The sequence below is a fragment of the Barbus barbus genome (assembly GCF_936440315.1).
Source record: "Barbus barbus genome assembly, chromosome: 46".
NCBI classification, from domain to species: domain Eukaryota; kingdom Metazoa; phylum Chordata; class Actinopteri; order Cypriniformes; family Cyprinidae; genus Barbus; species Barbus barbus.
In genome coordinates, this window is record NC_136724.1 from 14,592,331 (window position 1) to 14,609,638 (window position 17,308).

The 17,308-nt window shown below is 34.9% G+C and overlaps 1 protein-coding gene across 4 annotated transcripts in view; it reads right to left on the reverse strand.

The window, feature by feature from the left end:
* The window catches only part of LOC306864887 (phospholipid-transporting ATPase IB-like), a 61,581-nt gene that overhangs the window by 33,439 nt on the left and 10,834 nt on the right, over window positions 1-17,308 (reverse strand). For 2 of the 4 annotated variants that reach the window (XM_079409166.1, XM_079409168.1), the window contains 22 exons: window positions 14,813-14,957; window positions 11,425-11,524; window positions 10,550-10,648; window positions 10,353-10,398; window positions 9,414-9,454; window positions 9,065-9,138; window positions 8,823-8,892; window positions 8,611-8,738; window positions 8,413-8,524; window positions 7,624-7,792; window positions 7,315-7,442; window positions 7,092-7,169; window positions 6,918-7,006; window positions 6,723-6,767; window positions 6,522-6,597; window positions 6,307-6,412; window positions 5,373-5,455; window positions 5,237-5,286; window positions 5,089-5,158; window positions 4,753-4,837; window positions 4,525-4,664; window positions 1,977-2,115 (listed from right to left, as the gene is read on the reverse strand). In XM_079409166.1, coding sequence (XP_079265292.1) covers window positions 1,977-2,115; window positions 4,525-4,664; window positions 4,753-4,837; window positions 5,089-5,158; window positions 5,237-5,286; window positions 5,373-5,455; window positions 6,307-6,412; window positions 6,522-6,597; window positions 6,723-6,767; window positions 6,918-7,006; window positions 7,092-7,169; window positions 7,315-7,442; window positions 7,624-7,792; window positions 8,413-8,524; window positions 8,611-8,738; window positions 8,823-8,892; window positions 9,065-9,138; window positions 9,414-9,454; window positions 10,353-10,398; window positions 10,550-10,648; window positions 11,425-11,524; window positions 14,813-14,957 — 2,073 coding nt within the window. Of the gene's footprint in view, window positions 1-1,976; window positions 2,116-4,524; window positions 4,665-4,752; window positions 4,838-5,088; window positions 5,159-5,236; window positions 5,287-5,372; window positions 5,456-6,306; window positions 6,413-6,521; window positions 6,598-6,722; window positions 6,768-6,917; window positions 7,007-7,091; window positions 7,170-7,314; window positions 7,443-7,623; window positions 7,793-8,412; window positions 8,525-8,610; window positions 8,739-8,822; window positions 8,893-9,064; window positions 9,139-9,413; window positions 9,455-10,352; window positions 10,399-10,549; window positions 10,649-11,424; window positions 11,525-14,812; window positions 14,991-16,334; window positions 16,415-17,308 lie in introns of those variants that run through there. The other 2 variants (XM_079409169.1, XM_079409167.1) reach the window with 2 other exon arrangements.

The window sequence follows — 17,308 nt, forward strand, 5'->3', positions numbered from 1 at the left end:
CTGTCATTACCCACTAATGCCTGTCTGCTGTTTACTGGTTTATCTCCAGTCTCACCCAATTTATTTTGAGCTGTCTGTCTGCAGCACCCGTCTGACTGCCTATGTCTGTGTGTTTTCAATCAGTGTCCGTTTGATATTGTATTGTGTTGTGTCATTGTACTTCCTTGTCAGTCTACTTTAAAGCTGCTGTCTGCAATTTATTATGAAATTAAAATACAAACAAGTATTTTAGCTTAAAAATGTAATGTATTGTAGAATAAAAAATACATTAAAAAAATCGTAATTGTTTAAAAGATTAAGTTTTTGAAATAAGTCATTTATGCTTACATACGCTGCATTTATTTGATCGAAACTACAGTGAAAACAGTTATTTTGTTAAAAATATTACAATTTAAAATCACTATTTTCTGTTACAATAAAATTTCTAAAATGCAATTTATTCCTCTGAGAGCAAAGGTGAAATTTCAACAGCTATTACTCCAATCCGAAAAATGTATCACACTTTCCATGATAAATAAAAAAAATAATAAGAACCATTATTAAAAGAATTCAGCAGCAATTATAATTGATAACTGAGCACCAAATAAGCATACTAGAATGATATCCGAAGGATCATGTGACGTGAGAAATAGTAATGGCAATGCAAAATAGGCAATGCAATGCTGTTTGATAACTGCCAGCAGAAGAACAGGAGAATGCCATGAGTTGCGCACTTGAAAACAAAGCCCACTAGACAGTGACCATGTGCTGATACTGAACGCATCTCTCTCACTGACAAAGGAGTATACTTTAAAGGCTTCTCAACTGTTCGTGAAATGGAGCTTTGTGCTCGTGTTATGTTTTGTGTGTGTGTGCGCACAATCACTTCAACGGTTTCCTTATACCAGCAGAATCAACTTAAAACACTCCCGTAATTTATTGTCTTTTTAATAAATGCATCACTGTAAAAGGTCTGTTTTTATTTGTGTACACTCAAAATGAAAACAAAACATTGTGCTTTTGTAAAATAAAGAAAACAAATAGGATGTCGCTTTCTGCCATTTGAGTTTCCTTTCTGTGAATAAATTAAGCGCGTCACAAAAATGAACTGAAACTCAGCACAGCATAGCCTATAGGGTTTTATCCCCTTGTTTATCTGTTTACTAAATTAAATATATTTCAAGTATTTATTCCTTGTATGTATATATGTATTGCGGATTTTATATATAACATTATAATTTAATATAATATTTAGTATTTTCACATCTAGGTGGGAAAAAATTGTAATTGTACTACTGTCTGTTCAAAATAAATGAAAAGAAACCTAGCATAGTAGATTTATTGTTTTTTCTTGTTGTACTGAAATCGTATCGAACCGTAACATCTTTTTCACAATAATCACTGTTTTACTGTAAAAAGTAAAAAACATAAAAAAATCCTAATCATTCCAATCTTTTGACTGGTAATATAACCCAAAAATTTTTTTTACATAAAATACAGTCTCTTAGCAAACAAATAACAAATTGCAGAAGATACATATTATAGTGCTAGCCTGTTTTTACATGTGTAAAATTAAAAACAAAAGCTCATTTACCAGTTTTACACATCTGTTTCTGAACAGGTTGGTCTATATGTAATGTTTAAAAAATGTCTGGTTTAATTGGATTAGCGGTCTCCCTGTCCAGCTGACAAACACACAAAAGACCTCTTAAACCAGCAAAACAGACCAACAGGTTTTTCAGAATTTTGACCCAATGATGCATTATATGTGCACAGGAATAAATATTGAATATTAACCATGTTCATCACCCTGGGTGCTGACATGATCATCTGATGTCAAACATCCACAACAGCAAAATCATGTTATAATCAGTTATGGCTATCTACATTAGTTAGAAGTCTGACTACAAGTGGTGTTCTATTGAAGATATGCTAATACAGACTCAAACAATGGTATGACTTTGTGGAATAAATATATAACAATGTATGACACACACCAATATTGATGGCCGTCTCCTGCTTGTCTCCGGTCAGAACCCAGATCTTGATGTCGGCTCTCATGAGTGTTGCTATGGTTTCTGGGACTCCCGCTTGCAGTCGGTCTTCTATCGCAGTGGCACCCAGCAACAGCAAGTTCTGTGTGTGGCAAAGAGATGAAAAACATAAATAAAGAGAGGAAGCCGGGAGAAGAAAAAGAGGATACTGAATTAAATAAATAAATAAATAATTTATTTTATTTATATTATACATACATATATACACACACACACATATATATATATATATATATATATATATATATATATATATATATATATATATATATTAATATTAAATTATTTAAATCATTTAATTATATTAAATTATTTAAACTTTACAAATCAAAATGGTAACCTAACCACAAAGTTGAATTGAACAGTATTAATTTAACCAAATTTAGTTATAAAAAAATATGATCAATATTATCTTGCTTCTGGGTAATATAACATATTTTGCGTATGACATGTTGATGGCTAATTTATAGTGCAAAATGATATGCATTTTAAAAAAGAAAAGAAAATACAATTACAGCATTTTAATTAATTCTTCAAAAAAAAAAAAAAAAAAATCACTTTAAATTTATAATTCTGAATCCTGTTCTCTAACTGAAGAAAATAAACTGGATTATGATGCTAGGGTGTTATGTGTGGTTTACTAGAAAGTTACTTTATTGACTCTTATGTCTTGATTATTTTGTGGTCTCTAGATATGACTTCAGCCCCTTCTTTAATGCCATTCTATGTGTTTTTTAAACTTATTTTATTCTCCACTGGCAAAAATTCTAAATCAGATTTTTTTGACAAAGTAATAGCACACCCTTCTTCAAAAATGGCACAGTTTGAAGTATCATTCATGTTTTGAAAACCTCAAATCATAGCAGAAAGCACTAAACACTAAACACAGCCACACACAGAAGCTCACAGAAACTCAGTAAATACAGGCAACCTAAAACCTCTCCATCTTTTACACCTTCTCCTCTCCATCTTTCACCATGTCTTATCCACTTCTTTTAAATAATTCCTCTCTCCCTCTGTGAGAGTATGTGTATTTGGGGGGATATTTGAGGAGTTTTTGGTGTATTTATGTGTGTGTGTGCAGAGGTAACACAGTAGTGTTGTTGACTCTGGTTTTATGGGGCTCTTGGCAGACTGGTGCAGGTAATTATCCTCGCTGTGGTATACCAACCCCTCCTCAGACTACTAATCTGGGCCAGAGCCCTGAAAAGCACACAAAACCCAACAAAATGGATTTTCACTGCTCCATATAACAGCGTCTGTGTCCTGGGGCCCAGATCTCTGATCAGAAGTTTCGAAGTTTTGCAGTACTGTGTAATCCGGCCTGACAGGGAGGCAGTGAGTTTATAGCTTGTATCGGTTAATGAGAAAACAACACAGCACAATCTAAATTCAGAACTGTGAAAATGTAATGTTACAGTGCCACCTGTTGACAAGTCAAAGCACTGCATCTGGAGGACAGCCATGTACAAAAGATGCTAGTCTCTGCATCAGACTCTCTCATGTATAATGAACATAACACAGATTTGCTCCCTCCTACACAAAAAGGCACTAAAGTTTTTGTTGTTGTTTTTTTTTTAAGATACCAAGTCAAAGACACTAAGTTGCTACAAATAGGTACTTCAGAGATACACTGTACCTGGATACACTGTACCTGGATATACTGTACCTGCGCTTTTTTTCAGGTACAGTATAACCATTCATATATATGCACATACACACATGTATGTGTGTATATATATATAATATATAAAATGTACTATTAATATACATTTATGAAATTATTAAAATTACATTATATATTATTATTAAAATATGTATTAATTATTTCCAATATTTAATATCTCAAATATATAAAATCAGATTTTGTTTGTAAGAAACATGTAGAGTCAAGAAACCTTTTTTTCAGTTTGAATTGTCAAGGTGTTTCATCATTCTGGATATGACAAATATGTAACATCATACAAAATTCATAATTCTGATTGAAGTGGTCTGAATATACATATTTTCTTTCTCTCTTTGCTCATATAGCAAATGTTGTGACATTAATATTGTGAATAGTGAATGAGTTGAACAGCCAGTTTTTCCAAACACTGTATAATGTAAGAATCATAAAATGCCTGTCACTTATGTTCACTCATGCACCTTGTGATTTACGCAAGACATCAATACTGTATGTGAAGATACTGGCATAATTTCCACCAGTTTTCCCATCTACACTGACACTCTCATTGCAGTGTCATTAGTATAGCAACAAATGTAGATATTAAATTTAATGTATATGTGTGCAAATGAACAATACATCCTTCAGCACAACGGTGTATTTTGCTCGGTTATTTCTAAGAGGTCCATTTTCAAATCTACACTTTGTGTAAAAAAGTGGTTCATCTTTGTGAACCAGATCTGTAGTAAAAGTCTGGTTTGGTCAAAGTAAAGACACACTGACCCTTGATTACATGTAATAGTGACAAGCATGGCATAAATGACATACCTTCTCTATGAGTTCGTAGCATTCCTCCAGTTTCTGTGCTCTGTCCTTTAGCACAGTGCTGACACGATTGTACTCCTTCAGCCATTCCTGATACGCCCCCTCCTCGAGGTCCACATACGCAAAACAAAGTGTTCGCAGCCCTGCACATGCAAATACAAACCAAAGTTAACCCAAAGAGAAGATAAAATGTTAAACCTTGAAACAATGACATACTGAGAAACTCTTCACCTTCTGTGGCAAACTGCTCCAGATGGGTCACGGTCAGATCCTTATACTGTGACGCCTCATTCAGACGCTCAAAAATCATATTGTCCTGTAATACATGCATGACATCACTACATTACAATGGCTTGTGTCATATAATCATAGGGAGAATAAAAATTTAATCAGCTGTCATCACAAATAGGTTACATTTTAAAAAATATGTTAAAACAGAAGTTATTTTAAATTGTAATAATATTTCACAATATTGCTGTTTTACTATATTTTTGATCTGACAGACACTTTTAAACAGTAGATTACGTTCTGTTTTTATGCTAATTATGTGGTTTATGTAACACGTACCGCTCCCTTGCAATAAAGTCGAAGCTTTCCAGTAGTTGTTCTGACAATCACTGACATCCGTTTGCGATTGCTGCAAAAAAGGTACAGACATTGAAACACAAGGTACTAGGTATTTGTGATGTTGTGAGAGCTCACAGCTGGTTCCTACCTGGAAAATTCCAGTACATTAAGAAGCTCATATGTCTGCTCTTTTCCTCTCTTGAGAAACAAACATAGAAAACGTACATATTTACCATACAAAGAGTTTTGGTTCATTATTAAATGGCAAGAACACACATACTAACTGCTTCTATGATGACTGAACGTGGGGTTCGTGCCGTAAAAACAAAGCCCAGACTTTTGGCTCCTTTAACCAGAGCTCCTTCATCTGAAAACACAAAATTATGGAAACACAGTTAAAAGCCCCCCAAGGCTAAAAAAATCTGATAAAAAGCTGTTATATCACAAAATATTATTACAGTTTAAAATAACTGTTTTCTTTGTTAATATATTTTAAAATGTAATTTATTCCTGTTATGACAAAACTGAATTTTCAGCATCATTACTCCAGTCTTCAGTGTCACATGATCCTTCAGAAATTTCATTTTAATAATTTTAATACATGGAATTGCTTACATTTCTTATTATTACCAGTATTGAAAGAGTTGTGTGGAAACTGCGATACATTTTTTTTCTAGGATACTTATACTATACTGAATACAAAGTTCAAAAGAACAGCATTTATTCAAAACAAATATTTTTTTACATTATAAATATTTTAGAAATAAATATTTTATTGTCAATTTAATCCATCCTTACTGACTCCAAACTTTTGAAAGGTAGTATGTGTATATATACAAATAAATTTATATTCATTATTTATATTAAATATCGCATTAATTTATATTAGTACATGTCTTACTTAAAACTTAAATAATACTTTTTTCTTTTTTTTTGTTACACAAATGCAAAACTTTACACTGCTAAACATGAAAAGGATTGGAAGACTTTTTTTTTTTTAGGTTTATCCCCTGCCTAGGAATAACAGCACTATGGCATGTAACTTATGTTAAAAGAAGAGTAAAATTGATGTTTATTGTGTCAAAGTGTTTTTCCATATATCATTTTTTAATTATATGAAAACCGTTTTAAGTGTGATAATTAACTGGTTAACTCAAATCAAATCAAACTGAGGGAGCAGCTTCAAATATTCAGAAACCAACAAGAATGTTGTGGTACCTGGTGAGGAAGCCTGGAAGATAATTTGGTTTCCTTCTCGCTCAGGAACAACAGTATGACAAACAGCCATCATGGTCAAAAACTCACAAATCTGCGGGGATGTAGGCTATAGAGAAAGGGAAGAAGCAGCTTTTAACTATTAACATACATAATTCACAAGAACCTGTTTTAATATCCAAGCTATGACAGAATAATAACAGCTATAAAGCTCTTACATGATTCTTCTCAATGTTCTGGATAAGAGCAGGATCATCAAACTCGGTGGAATTATGACTTGTAGAGGGAAGGTGACTGCAAAAAAACAAAACAGAAATGAGATATAATGGACAACATAACGTAATAATGCACATTATCCTTTTAGACCAGTGTAATATTCGCTAGGGTACAGGACAGAGATAGAATCGGCGGCATCTGACCTGAAGTCCTCCATGGATCGATCGCAGTCCAGGTCTGGGAAATGCCTGGAGACAGCATTATAGATCAGTGGCCATTCACATAAATATAAACAAAAAGTAACAGATCAATGCACACTAATAGAGCCAGAACGATGCAAAGCACAAAAGATAATGTGAGTGTATTGATGGACAAAAGCAAAGAAACACTACAATTACCCGTATGTAATTCCAGCTATCGTGCACTTCTTAAAGTGCATGATGTTGCAGGTGAGAGTGCCGGTCTTATCTGAAAATAGATATTTTACCTGAAAAAGAAAGAGATGGTGAAGGAGATGTACTGGAGTTGAGGTAAATAAACGTTTGCAAAAGTTAATGGGAGGAGCTTCTCACTTGGCCGAGTTCTTCATTCAGATTGGACGTTCGGGCCATAGCGGGAGTGTCTGTCTCGGCGTAATACATCTCAACATCCTGTAAACATGCATGAAGAACAAAGCACTTATTCACAGAGAATCAGAGTTCTGTGCTCATGGTTTTGTCAAAAAAATACTGCATTTTAACACTGTGATCAATTGATACCAATGAAATTGGTGATTATTATTTAATATTATTTTACCCAGTTGATGAAGAGAGCCTGTGTGAATTTGACCACTTCTAGCGTGACCAGGAGGCTGATGGGAATCAGGTTGTTATAGAGGATGATGAAGGTTAGCAGATTGTACCAGAAGTTCAGAGAGATGTCACCTGGATACACAACCACACATGCTTATTTTATAACATATAAAATACTAACAAATGCTAACATATGCAAAATTAACAAAAGTATTTATTTTTTGTCTTAGTAAGTGCTATTAAGTGAAAAGGTACACTAAATATTCTAAATCCATATCTGAAAAGGCAATGTAGGTTTCCCTGTGGGTTTCACCTGCACGGGAAAGGTACCAGCAAGCCTCATCTGTGTGCTGTTTGTTCCATATGGCGGCACCGATGGAGCTGACCAGCGCCATGACCAGGAGAATCCCGAACAGAACCAGGATCTGCATGTTTGTCACACGCTCCACATTAGAACGCTTCAGTGGAGCTTTAGTGGAATTCTGCAGGATGGAAATATTATATTAATGCTCAAAACACAACATGCACACACACTACTGTTCAAATTTGGGGTCAGTAGGATTTATAAAGGATAAATAGGATAAAATAAAATAAAGCCTTGGTCAGTGTTTTCATTTATAAAAGGTATTAGGAAAGTGTAGCCTCAGATGTAATTTCAGATGACATAATTAAAACCACCTGAATGGTTACCATATTTATCTCTATGATATTTTCATAGCATTTCCTTCAAATAATACTAATAACTGTCCACAGTAGTGTTATTTTACTGTTATATATATAATATATTTTTAACCAATTATTACAGTATTTATTCATTTTGAGTTAGCATTTAATTGTATATTTTCAATTTTTGTTTTAATTTAAGATTGTTTTATTAATTTTATTGTTACTGTCATTTTTAGTAGTTTTTATATTTGTTTAGCTTTAATTATTATTATTTTAAATACTAATAATACATATGATACAGTAAGTATCCATGGTAATATTCCTATAAATTTAGTATATTATTCTATATATATAATTATTTATATTATATAAATAAAATGAGTTTTAAACTGTAACAACACTGGTCCACATCCAGCTTATAAGAGATCACACTTACCTGCATTAGCTTTGAATCATGTCCAGTGTAAACTACAATTCCCACAACCCACTGCGTGTTCCTGAGCTGGGCTCCTCGTAACAACACCTGGTCGGGCCCAAGTGGAGCTGGGCTGTAATACAAGCACATGATGACTGAATGTAGTGTATGTGTATGCGAGTTATATTTTAATTTCTCATTAATAGCAAGTTGACGTACTTGTGGTTGTCTAAGCGCAGTGTTCCAGTGAAGTCATACAAGTGTCTGTTTGGCCCCTCACATTCAAGACGACCAGACAAAGCCATCAGTTCCTCCAGAGACTGAAAACTAGCTGTGAGAGAGAGACCCTGAAACACACATTTAACAAACAACAAGGATGTTATACTCTTAAAACACATTATATACATATTCGATTTATATGTAATACGTACCTGTCGGATCTTTAGGTTGGTCTCACCATCTAAGTTGGATGTTTCAGTATAGCACATCGCCTGAGGCTCACTGTGAGAAAAAACAGATTTTGAACAAAACAGCTGCACACAAACATAAATAACACACATATATATTTTCCAAAATTACATTTTATTTTTCACTGCTATAAAAATCACACTACAGTACAAACACAGGATGACAAACCCCATGGATACACACACAAACACACTGTGGTGCTGACCTGGAGGACACTATGACCATGTCAGCCGGAAGATGCTGCCCATTGGTCACCTTGACTATGTCTCCCACTGCCACCTAGTGGGCAGGTGCAGCATTGCAACAGCATGAGGAGGGAGAAAATTAGATTAAGAAAGAGACCACAGTGCTTGAAACAAAGAAAGGAGCAACATACAGCAGGATGTACAAAATCAAAAAGAGAAAGTTAAAAAAAATGCAGTGAGAGGTGAACTGAAAAAAAGCAGGTGTTACCATAAAAACTACAGGACAGAAATTAAAGCATCATTGACAAAGGAGGGAAAAAAGAGGAGTAAGAAAAAAAGATGCAGAAAGAAAGAGAAAGATGGGGTTACCTGCTTCCATATGATGGTTTGCCATGCTCCGTTACGTAGAACTGCAAAACAATGACATTATCAGAAAAACTCCCATCATGAATATATAACAATATAGAACATGAATAGATAACTAAATTTACGTTTTTATTAAAAGGCAATATTTGCCCCTAAAAAAAAGATTTTCAGGGACATTTTTAACTTCATGAGGGGATATTATTTCTAACCATCAAAAAACTAGGGCAGCCCACGGTGTGTTAAGTCAAATATTTGTAATAATTATGATTAATAATTTTATGATTCATGAATCATAGAAATTCATGAATCATAGGGATGCACTGATATTACAATTCTGACCGATAACAAAACGTTTTTGTTGTTGTGGCAGATAACAAACAGAATGTATGAAAATTCTATACTATTTTGCATTGTAAAAAAATAAAAAAATAAAATAAAATAAAAAATCAATAAAACAAATCTAAAATCAATCATTGAAATGCTGAGGTCGATTTTGCATCACAATATTATAATGCACATTATTTTTAAAAAGTAAACATTAAAAATAAATATAGATTTTGACATTTCTAAATATTAAATTTAAAAATTGTTAAATAATTAGGGTTTTAAAAAACAAGGCTAAGCTAAAAGTAAAAAATATTTAAAATATTTATCAAAAGGTTTTTTTTTTTATTTACCATAAAAAAATAAATAATACTAATAATAAAACCATAATCACTACATATTTAATACATATGAATACAGATATTTGACAGATATAGGTCACTACCAGGACTGCAAAAGACCTAAACCCATAACTTGATAGGTCTAATAGAGCATTTTGAAATGTATCAAATCTTAGATAACAGATAAAAGCCTCAAATTTTTAGGTCATTTTTGTTACTTCTGGTTGTCCTAGATCATTTCTGACCCTGTTTCACAGATAAGACAGTTATACTCAACCTGTTGTCTTTTTCTTGTTCACTGTATTGTCTGCTTTATGTCTTTTCTGCAAGAACACAACACGTGACATCTCATCAGCATTATTCATCGGAAAATTATCAACTGCATTTCAAAGACAATGCACTTATCCAGTGTTGTCAAAACATAGTCTGGACAGTTAAATGGTAATTCAGTGCTCCATTCAGCAAAATACTCACATAATCCTCAATGATCTCCTTGATCCCAGCCACTGTCAGAATAAAGATAAGGGGCACCAGTGTAGTGTAGCGACCCGTCGGTGAGACATCAGGGATTTGCTGCATTTGAAAATGCACATAGATAAACATAATATGAAGTACTTTACATTGGTGGTAAAACAACATGCTTCGGAAAAGTCCTATGTCTATTTTAAAACAAACAAAATTAGGTAGGTAAAACAGAATCTCAATCTGATTTCACAAGATTCGGAATATAGTGTTGCAGTCGTATGGACTACTTTTATGATAATTTTATCACTGTTTTTGAAGCTTATAAACTCCAGTCATCTTCATTTCTTAACATATGGGAAAAACTAACAGAATTTTAAATTTTAGGTGAATTATCCTTGTAAAAATCATAAGGAATGATGTTATTATATATAAATCTATAATACAAGCACACTTAAACTTCAAAACAAAGGCTGAATGCATCATAGAAGTTCACCACTTCAGAACAAACTGCTTAGCCAGAGTTTTTGAGGAATATCAATACAGTGCTGCCTTGCAAAGCACTGTAATGAGTAAACAACATGACACAGTGAAGAAACCTTTTAGATATTTAACTTTTTTTGGCTCACTTGTTTTCATGAAATACATGGTGCCGTTATTGAGATTGCATAGTGACTCATAGTGGATGAGAGTAGACCACTTCCAGAAATGGATATAATACACAAATGGACATGTTGGCAAATAACCGAAAAGTCACATGGTCAGCATAAGCAGTATAGCACCTCGGAGATCCCCTTTGAAAGAAATCACCACAACCAATACATTTTGTACTCTGAGGTCCTCAAGACAAAGCAGAAGCAATTCTGACAGCGTGCCAAGTATCATACCTGCATAAGAGCGATGAAGAGAAAGAATGCATTAGCCGCTCGCCTGATCTGTTCATACAGGAACCGCGGCAGGAAGGTAAGGATCCCGTATTTAGCCGTGCTAGAGGGGAAAAAGGGAAAATCGACAGTGTTTAAACTATCAACTATTTATAAACATCTATATATACAGCCAGGGCCATAACAGCACTAATTTAGAATTAGCTCCACTCAAGCTTCTGAAAAAAAAAAAAAGCATTTGTAAGTGTTTTGATACAAGCCAACATCTACGTGCTTTCACAAATGCCTGACACTTCACTGCCCACTGCATTAAATTTAGATAAACAATCCCAAAATAAGTGTCTGGGCGTTTAGGATGGATGTTTCTCACCGTGTCTGTCAATTATCGGTATTGATTGAACTCCTAAGTAGCTCTTGAATAGCTGATTGCGGCAGTAAATGTATTACAATCATTAAAATAGCAGTTAAGAATGCCTAAAAATAACCTTTAGGACTACAAATTTGCCTCCGTCCCAAGGTTGTCCATCTAAAACATGAGTCAGTATCTGTTTGTGTGGGTGTGTGTTTATATCTGCATCAGGAGGCACATTTTGTATACTGAATATCTAATCGTACACTTTTAAAAAATAAAAGGGGATTTTCACAGAGATTCCATAGAAGAACCATTTTGGGATCCACAAAGAACCTTTCAGTGAACAATTGAAGAACATTTTAATAATCGAAACAATATAAAAGAGCCATTTGTGCAATGGAAAGTTTCTATTGATGTTAAATGTTCTTCATGGAACCATATATGCCAATAAAGAAGCTTTATTTTTAAGAGTGTAAACATGTGTCTATACTACAGCATGTGTACTTATGTGAATGCAGTCTTCTGTAAACACGACACCCTTCTTGGGCTCATCGGCAATGAGTTCACAGCCTAACAAACCCTGTGTAACCCACACTGTGACCTGGAAGTACAGCAGGCTATCGTTGACATCAAAGAGTGGCTGAGAGTATTCATACGATCCCCTTCATTAACATTCAGCGGTCCAATCACACACACAGTAACCCACACTGCAGTCACCATGATGTGTAGTACCTGGGGTTACCCTAAAAGACTGATATGGATGATTGCACTGCTGGATTTGTTGGTCTGGTTACTTTGTGACTGACAGCTGACTAATGGAGGCCAATGGAATGGGAAGCAGAGACCGGTTGGTAAATAAAACATGAAGATCGAGGAATAAGAGAGTGATCTGAACAATTGTTATGAAAATTTCCACTGCCACAGCCACGCAGGCATTATATTCTGAGAAGCTGATGAGCTGAAAAGGTCAGAGCTCCGTCTGATCTGAAATTAGCCAATGACAAAATGGCTACAGATTTCTAGGCCCGCCTTAATGTCGTTACAGGAACCAAAATAGAGCCTTTTAGAGCAGAACTGAATCTTTAGAATATACTGGCGGATCGATGAAGTGTGTGTGGGTGAGTGTTTCGGTACTGAGAGGCTGATTTTGTATGAGCTTCCATATTGTGGCACTAATATGAAAGCGATCTGGGATCCAAATCTATCAAGCTTTTGTAACAACTATTGATCATATACATAACGCAATCATCTTCATAAAGTTTCAAAAAGTGCAATTTTGTCATCAAGCAGAACTTCACTGCATACGAAATGAATCAAACTGATATAACAGGATTTTAAAAAACCATTTGGAGTACTTAGGCACTTTGGAGATCAAAAGACTTTTTGTTCTGGAACTGCAGATGAACTCTAGCCAAGCACAGCCCGGAACATGACCTTGGTGTACTCACAGGAAATCTCTGATGGAGTACTTCACTTAATGGGAGCTATTCGGATTCGCGTTGAATGTAAATTTAGCATGTAAATTCCCTGAGGGAAAATCTTAAATTGATTAAAGCATTTTTACAATCAATCACATAGCATTAGGAGTTAATAAGTTGATTTTTATGCTGGATCATGAAATGTTGGAACAGCTGTGTTGTTGGTGACGCATCAAATACAATGGGTTTAATTTAATAATTAATTCAAGAATAACATGTGAACACAAAAAAATGAGAGTGAAGGAAATAAAGGAAAAACGGGAGGAGGCGTATATATATATATATATATATATATATATATATATACACACACATATACATATATACACACACATACACATATATACACACACATACATACACACACACACACCCCGGATTCCGGAAATGTTGGGACGTTTTTTAAATTTGAATAAATTCAAATCTCTGTGACTGGCTGATCACACTAAAAATTAGATATTGCCCCTCTTTGAAGTGTGCAAAAATACTAATAATAATAATAATAAATAATAATAGTAATAATTGAAGGTGCATCTCCAGCCACCGTCAATACACTTGCATTGTTTACTGATGTTTTCAATTTTATAAAGACTTAACTGTTAATAAATAAAGATACACTAAATATTCTTGTTAGTGTGTTTCAGTTGATATTTTTGATGCAATGCAAAAATGGGCGAAAAAAACAATCTTGATGAGATTTTTAAGCAACTTAAATGGACAAATAAATACAATTAAATAATTCACATAAATGGAAATAGACACTTGAAACTAATGTTTAAAAATTTGGGGTCAATAACTTTTTTTATAGAAAATAATAATTTTATTCAGCAAGGATACATTAAATTGTCTTTTTAAAATTTCTATAAATCAAAGAATATTGAACAAAATATATGAAGGTTTCCACAAAAATATTAAGCAGCATAATAATTTTTACACTGATAATAATAATAATAATAATATGAAATTCATAATATAAAATGTATCTTGTGAAATCAGCATATTAGAATAATTTTTGAAGGATCGTGTGACACTGAAGACTTGAGTAATAGCTGCTGAAAATTCAGCTTCACCATCACAGGAACTAACATTTTAAAATATATTAAAACAGAAAAGAGTTAGATTTTAGATTGCAATATTATTTTACAATCTTACTGTTCTTACTATTTGCAGCCATGGTACACATATAAAACTTCTTTCAAACACATTAAAACCTCTTACTGACCCCAAACTTTTGAACTGTAGTGTTAATAAATTAAAAAATGTAAACTAAATATTACAGTATGTTGACAGTGCAAGTTAAATGCTTATCCATATGCATATTAATTTTTGCATTTGTTTCAATCTCATTTCAGCAGACCACCATACACCAAAGCAACAAAGATACAACTGTGTGCAGCATCTTTAACATGCTTTTAAAATAGCTACATTAACGAGACCACAATTATATTACAAACTATGAGACCTGACCATGTTCACACTTTAAACAAAGAATACAATAAAACAAGCGTGAATAAATCAAACGGCACTCTAACATTTTCAATAAAGACCTGAATGAACTCACCTGACATGGTTGTCACAAAATTTGGTGGTCTGGGCTCGGTTGAGCTGCACGGTCCTCGCGGTGGCATCTATCGGGTCCGCCTGTGATGTGGTTCCGGACATCTCATCCTCTGCCTTGCGGTAGCCGGCAGCCGAGCACGAGGGTCCTGCACCGTTTGAGTGATGGGAGAGAGGCGAGGCTAGCGTAAGTGCGCGTGGAAGAAGACAGGAGGAAGAAGAGACATAGAAATGTGGTTTACAGTTCAGTGCGCTGGCCACTAACACTACTACTGAGCTGATGCAAGCCGCCCCTGATGCCAATGACGTTTCCCCTCGGTGCACCCACTGCACCGCCCTCCCCGTCCCTTTCATCCTCATCCTTCTCATCCTCTACGAGCAAAAGCTCCGTCACCAATACAGCATAAGCGCGACGCCCACGGGACCCCCAGTATAGAATGTGCTGATGGGAGCACAATGGCGCAGCAAACACCTTTGTAGGAAACCTTGTGCATTTGTTTATCTTTATAAAAGCTGCTTTATTCAGTGGAAACACCTGTGTATTCACGATGCGCTGAAACGAAAAGCAATGAGACAATGGCTGCGTCTCAAAACGCAGCGAGCTTCCTACCTAGACAGTATTTTAGGCATCACCCGCGCCTGATCCCAACATCCATACATGTCGGGAGAGTCACGACGCGTTAAAAATAAATCTCTGCGATCATCATCAATACACTGAAAGCGTCCGTTGCGTCGCGTCGACGGTTTTTGTCTTTGACGCGCTGCAGAGCTAATTTACTAAATTCGCCGTCTGAATGAACTATAATGATTTTATAAACAAAAATATAATTCGTTTAAATTGACGTTGCATCACTGTCTTTTCGTTATGAACTCCTGATATATTACAATAACAATACAATAATTGATATACAATTCTTATATGTATATGCGGTTATAATTAAAACGTACATACATTGATTTAAATAATATATAAATGTGAATTAAATGAACTAAAACTATTTTAATAAATCAATATAAAGAATGTTATTTGTTCATGAGTAGTCTCGAGCTTACTGCTGATTGGTCCGTGAGGTCAACGTTTTGCGATGACGTATAGCTTCAATGCGTCGCGTCGCGTGTTTTGAGACACAGCCGCTTACTACGACTCCCTCTCAAATGTTGCCGCATCGCAGACGATCGTAAGATTATTATTTTCCGCACGTAATAATGTCGCTCGGTAAATAATAGCTCTGTCTGTATGTGACAGGAGAGTTTACCCAGCTGCTGCATGATCGAAAGCTGGTGTGGAGAGATGGACTACGAGCGTCACTTCTCCCATTCCAGTCAGCCTCTCTAATAGACAAGCTCCAAACCCTCTCCCACCATGTCATTTGGGCCGCCTCGGGCAATCTGTGGATGTTTTAATAAGACTCCACTCCGCTGTGCGTGTTCTGCAACAGACGATGGTTTCCCCTGCAGACAACGCGTGCTCTATGTCCGCGTCTAACGACACCGCTCCCCGCAGTCAGACGACACAAAAGCCTTACATTTAAAGACGCAGGCACTGCTCGAGGGCCACAGATGTCCGTCTCCACAATCATAGATCGAAACGTGCTGCTCAGGAGTCGCTTCCTGTTCATTTGCTCCTCCTTGTTTCTACGATGGAAACTCTACCTGAGGCCACATGTATGTTTCTCAAAGAGTTGGTGTTTGAAGGTCAGATGGTCAATTTTATGCCATTAGGAAGATTTAAATGGTTAAGGCAGATGTGAATGCGGGAACAAATAATACGCCATTGAAAATTATTGACCACTGATGTGAATAGGCCTACTGTGTTGAATTTTTATGCACTGGGCCACATTATTATTATTAGCCAGATTTTGCACTAAAATATCATAAAGTTTCAAAAGGTCTGACTCACAGCTTTTGAGGTCAACAAAATAATTAGGAAGGTTAAAAAAAAGAATAACTTTTCATTTTGTTATACTGTATTTACTGTAAGTAAATGTGGATCGGGCAACAAATGTAAAGGTTAAATATCCCATTGAAAAACACACATTATTGACCATGATCTGAATATTGAGGGGTTTATGGGTGGGAAAATATGCAAGCCATTAGCCAAACGATATTAAACCTGGTCTATTATAGAAAAAGTTGTTTAAGAAAAGTCAAAAATATCAGATTTTCTTTTAAAAATATAAAAAAATTGTTAAACTCACAGTAAAGGTAAGAAGGAAGTACTATAAAAATGTATGTCTTTTATTTATAAAGTACTTCCTTTAACTGTAGGTTAAACACATATTTGACATTTTTAAAGGATAGATAGACAGATAGATACATGCATACATACACCTACTGGGTCAAAGACAATACGTTTCTTCCCACAAACTCTCAAAAAATGTGAATTTCTTGACTTTTTATCTAGACACAACCATGTCATCTCTTGCACCATAACTAACACATTATCTGCTAGTCAGTACTGCAAAACCACAAACCAGATGAATCAGCTAAAACTTGCAGA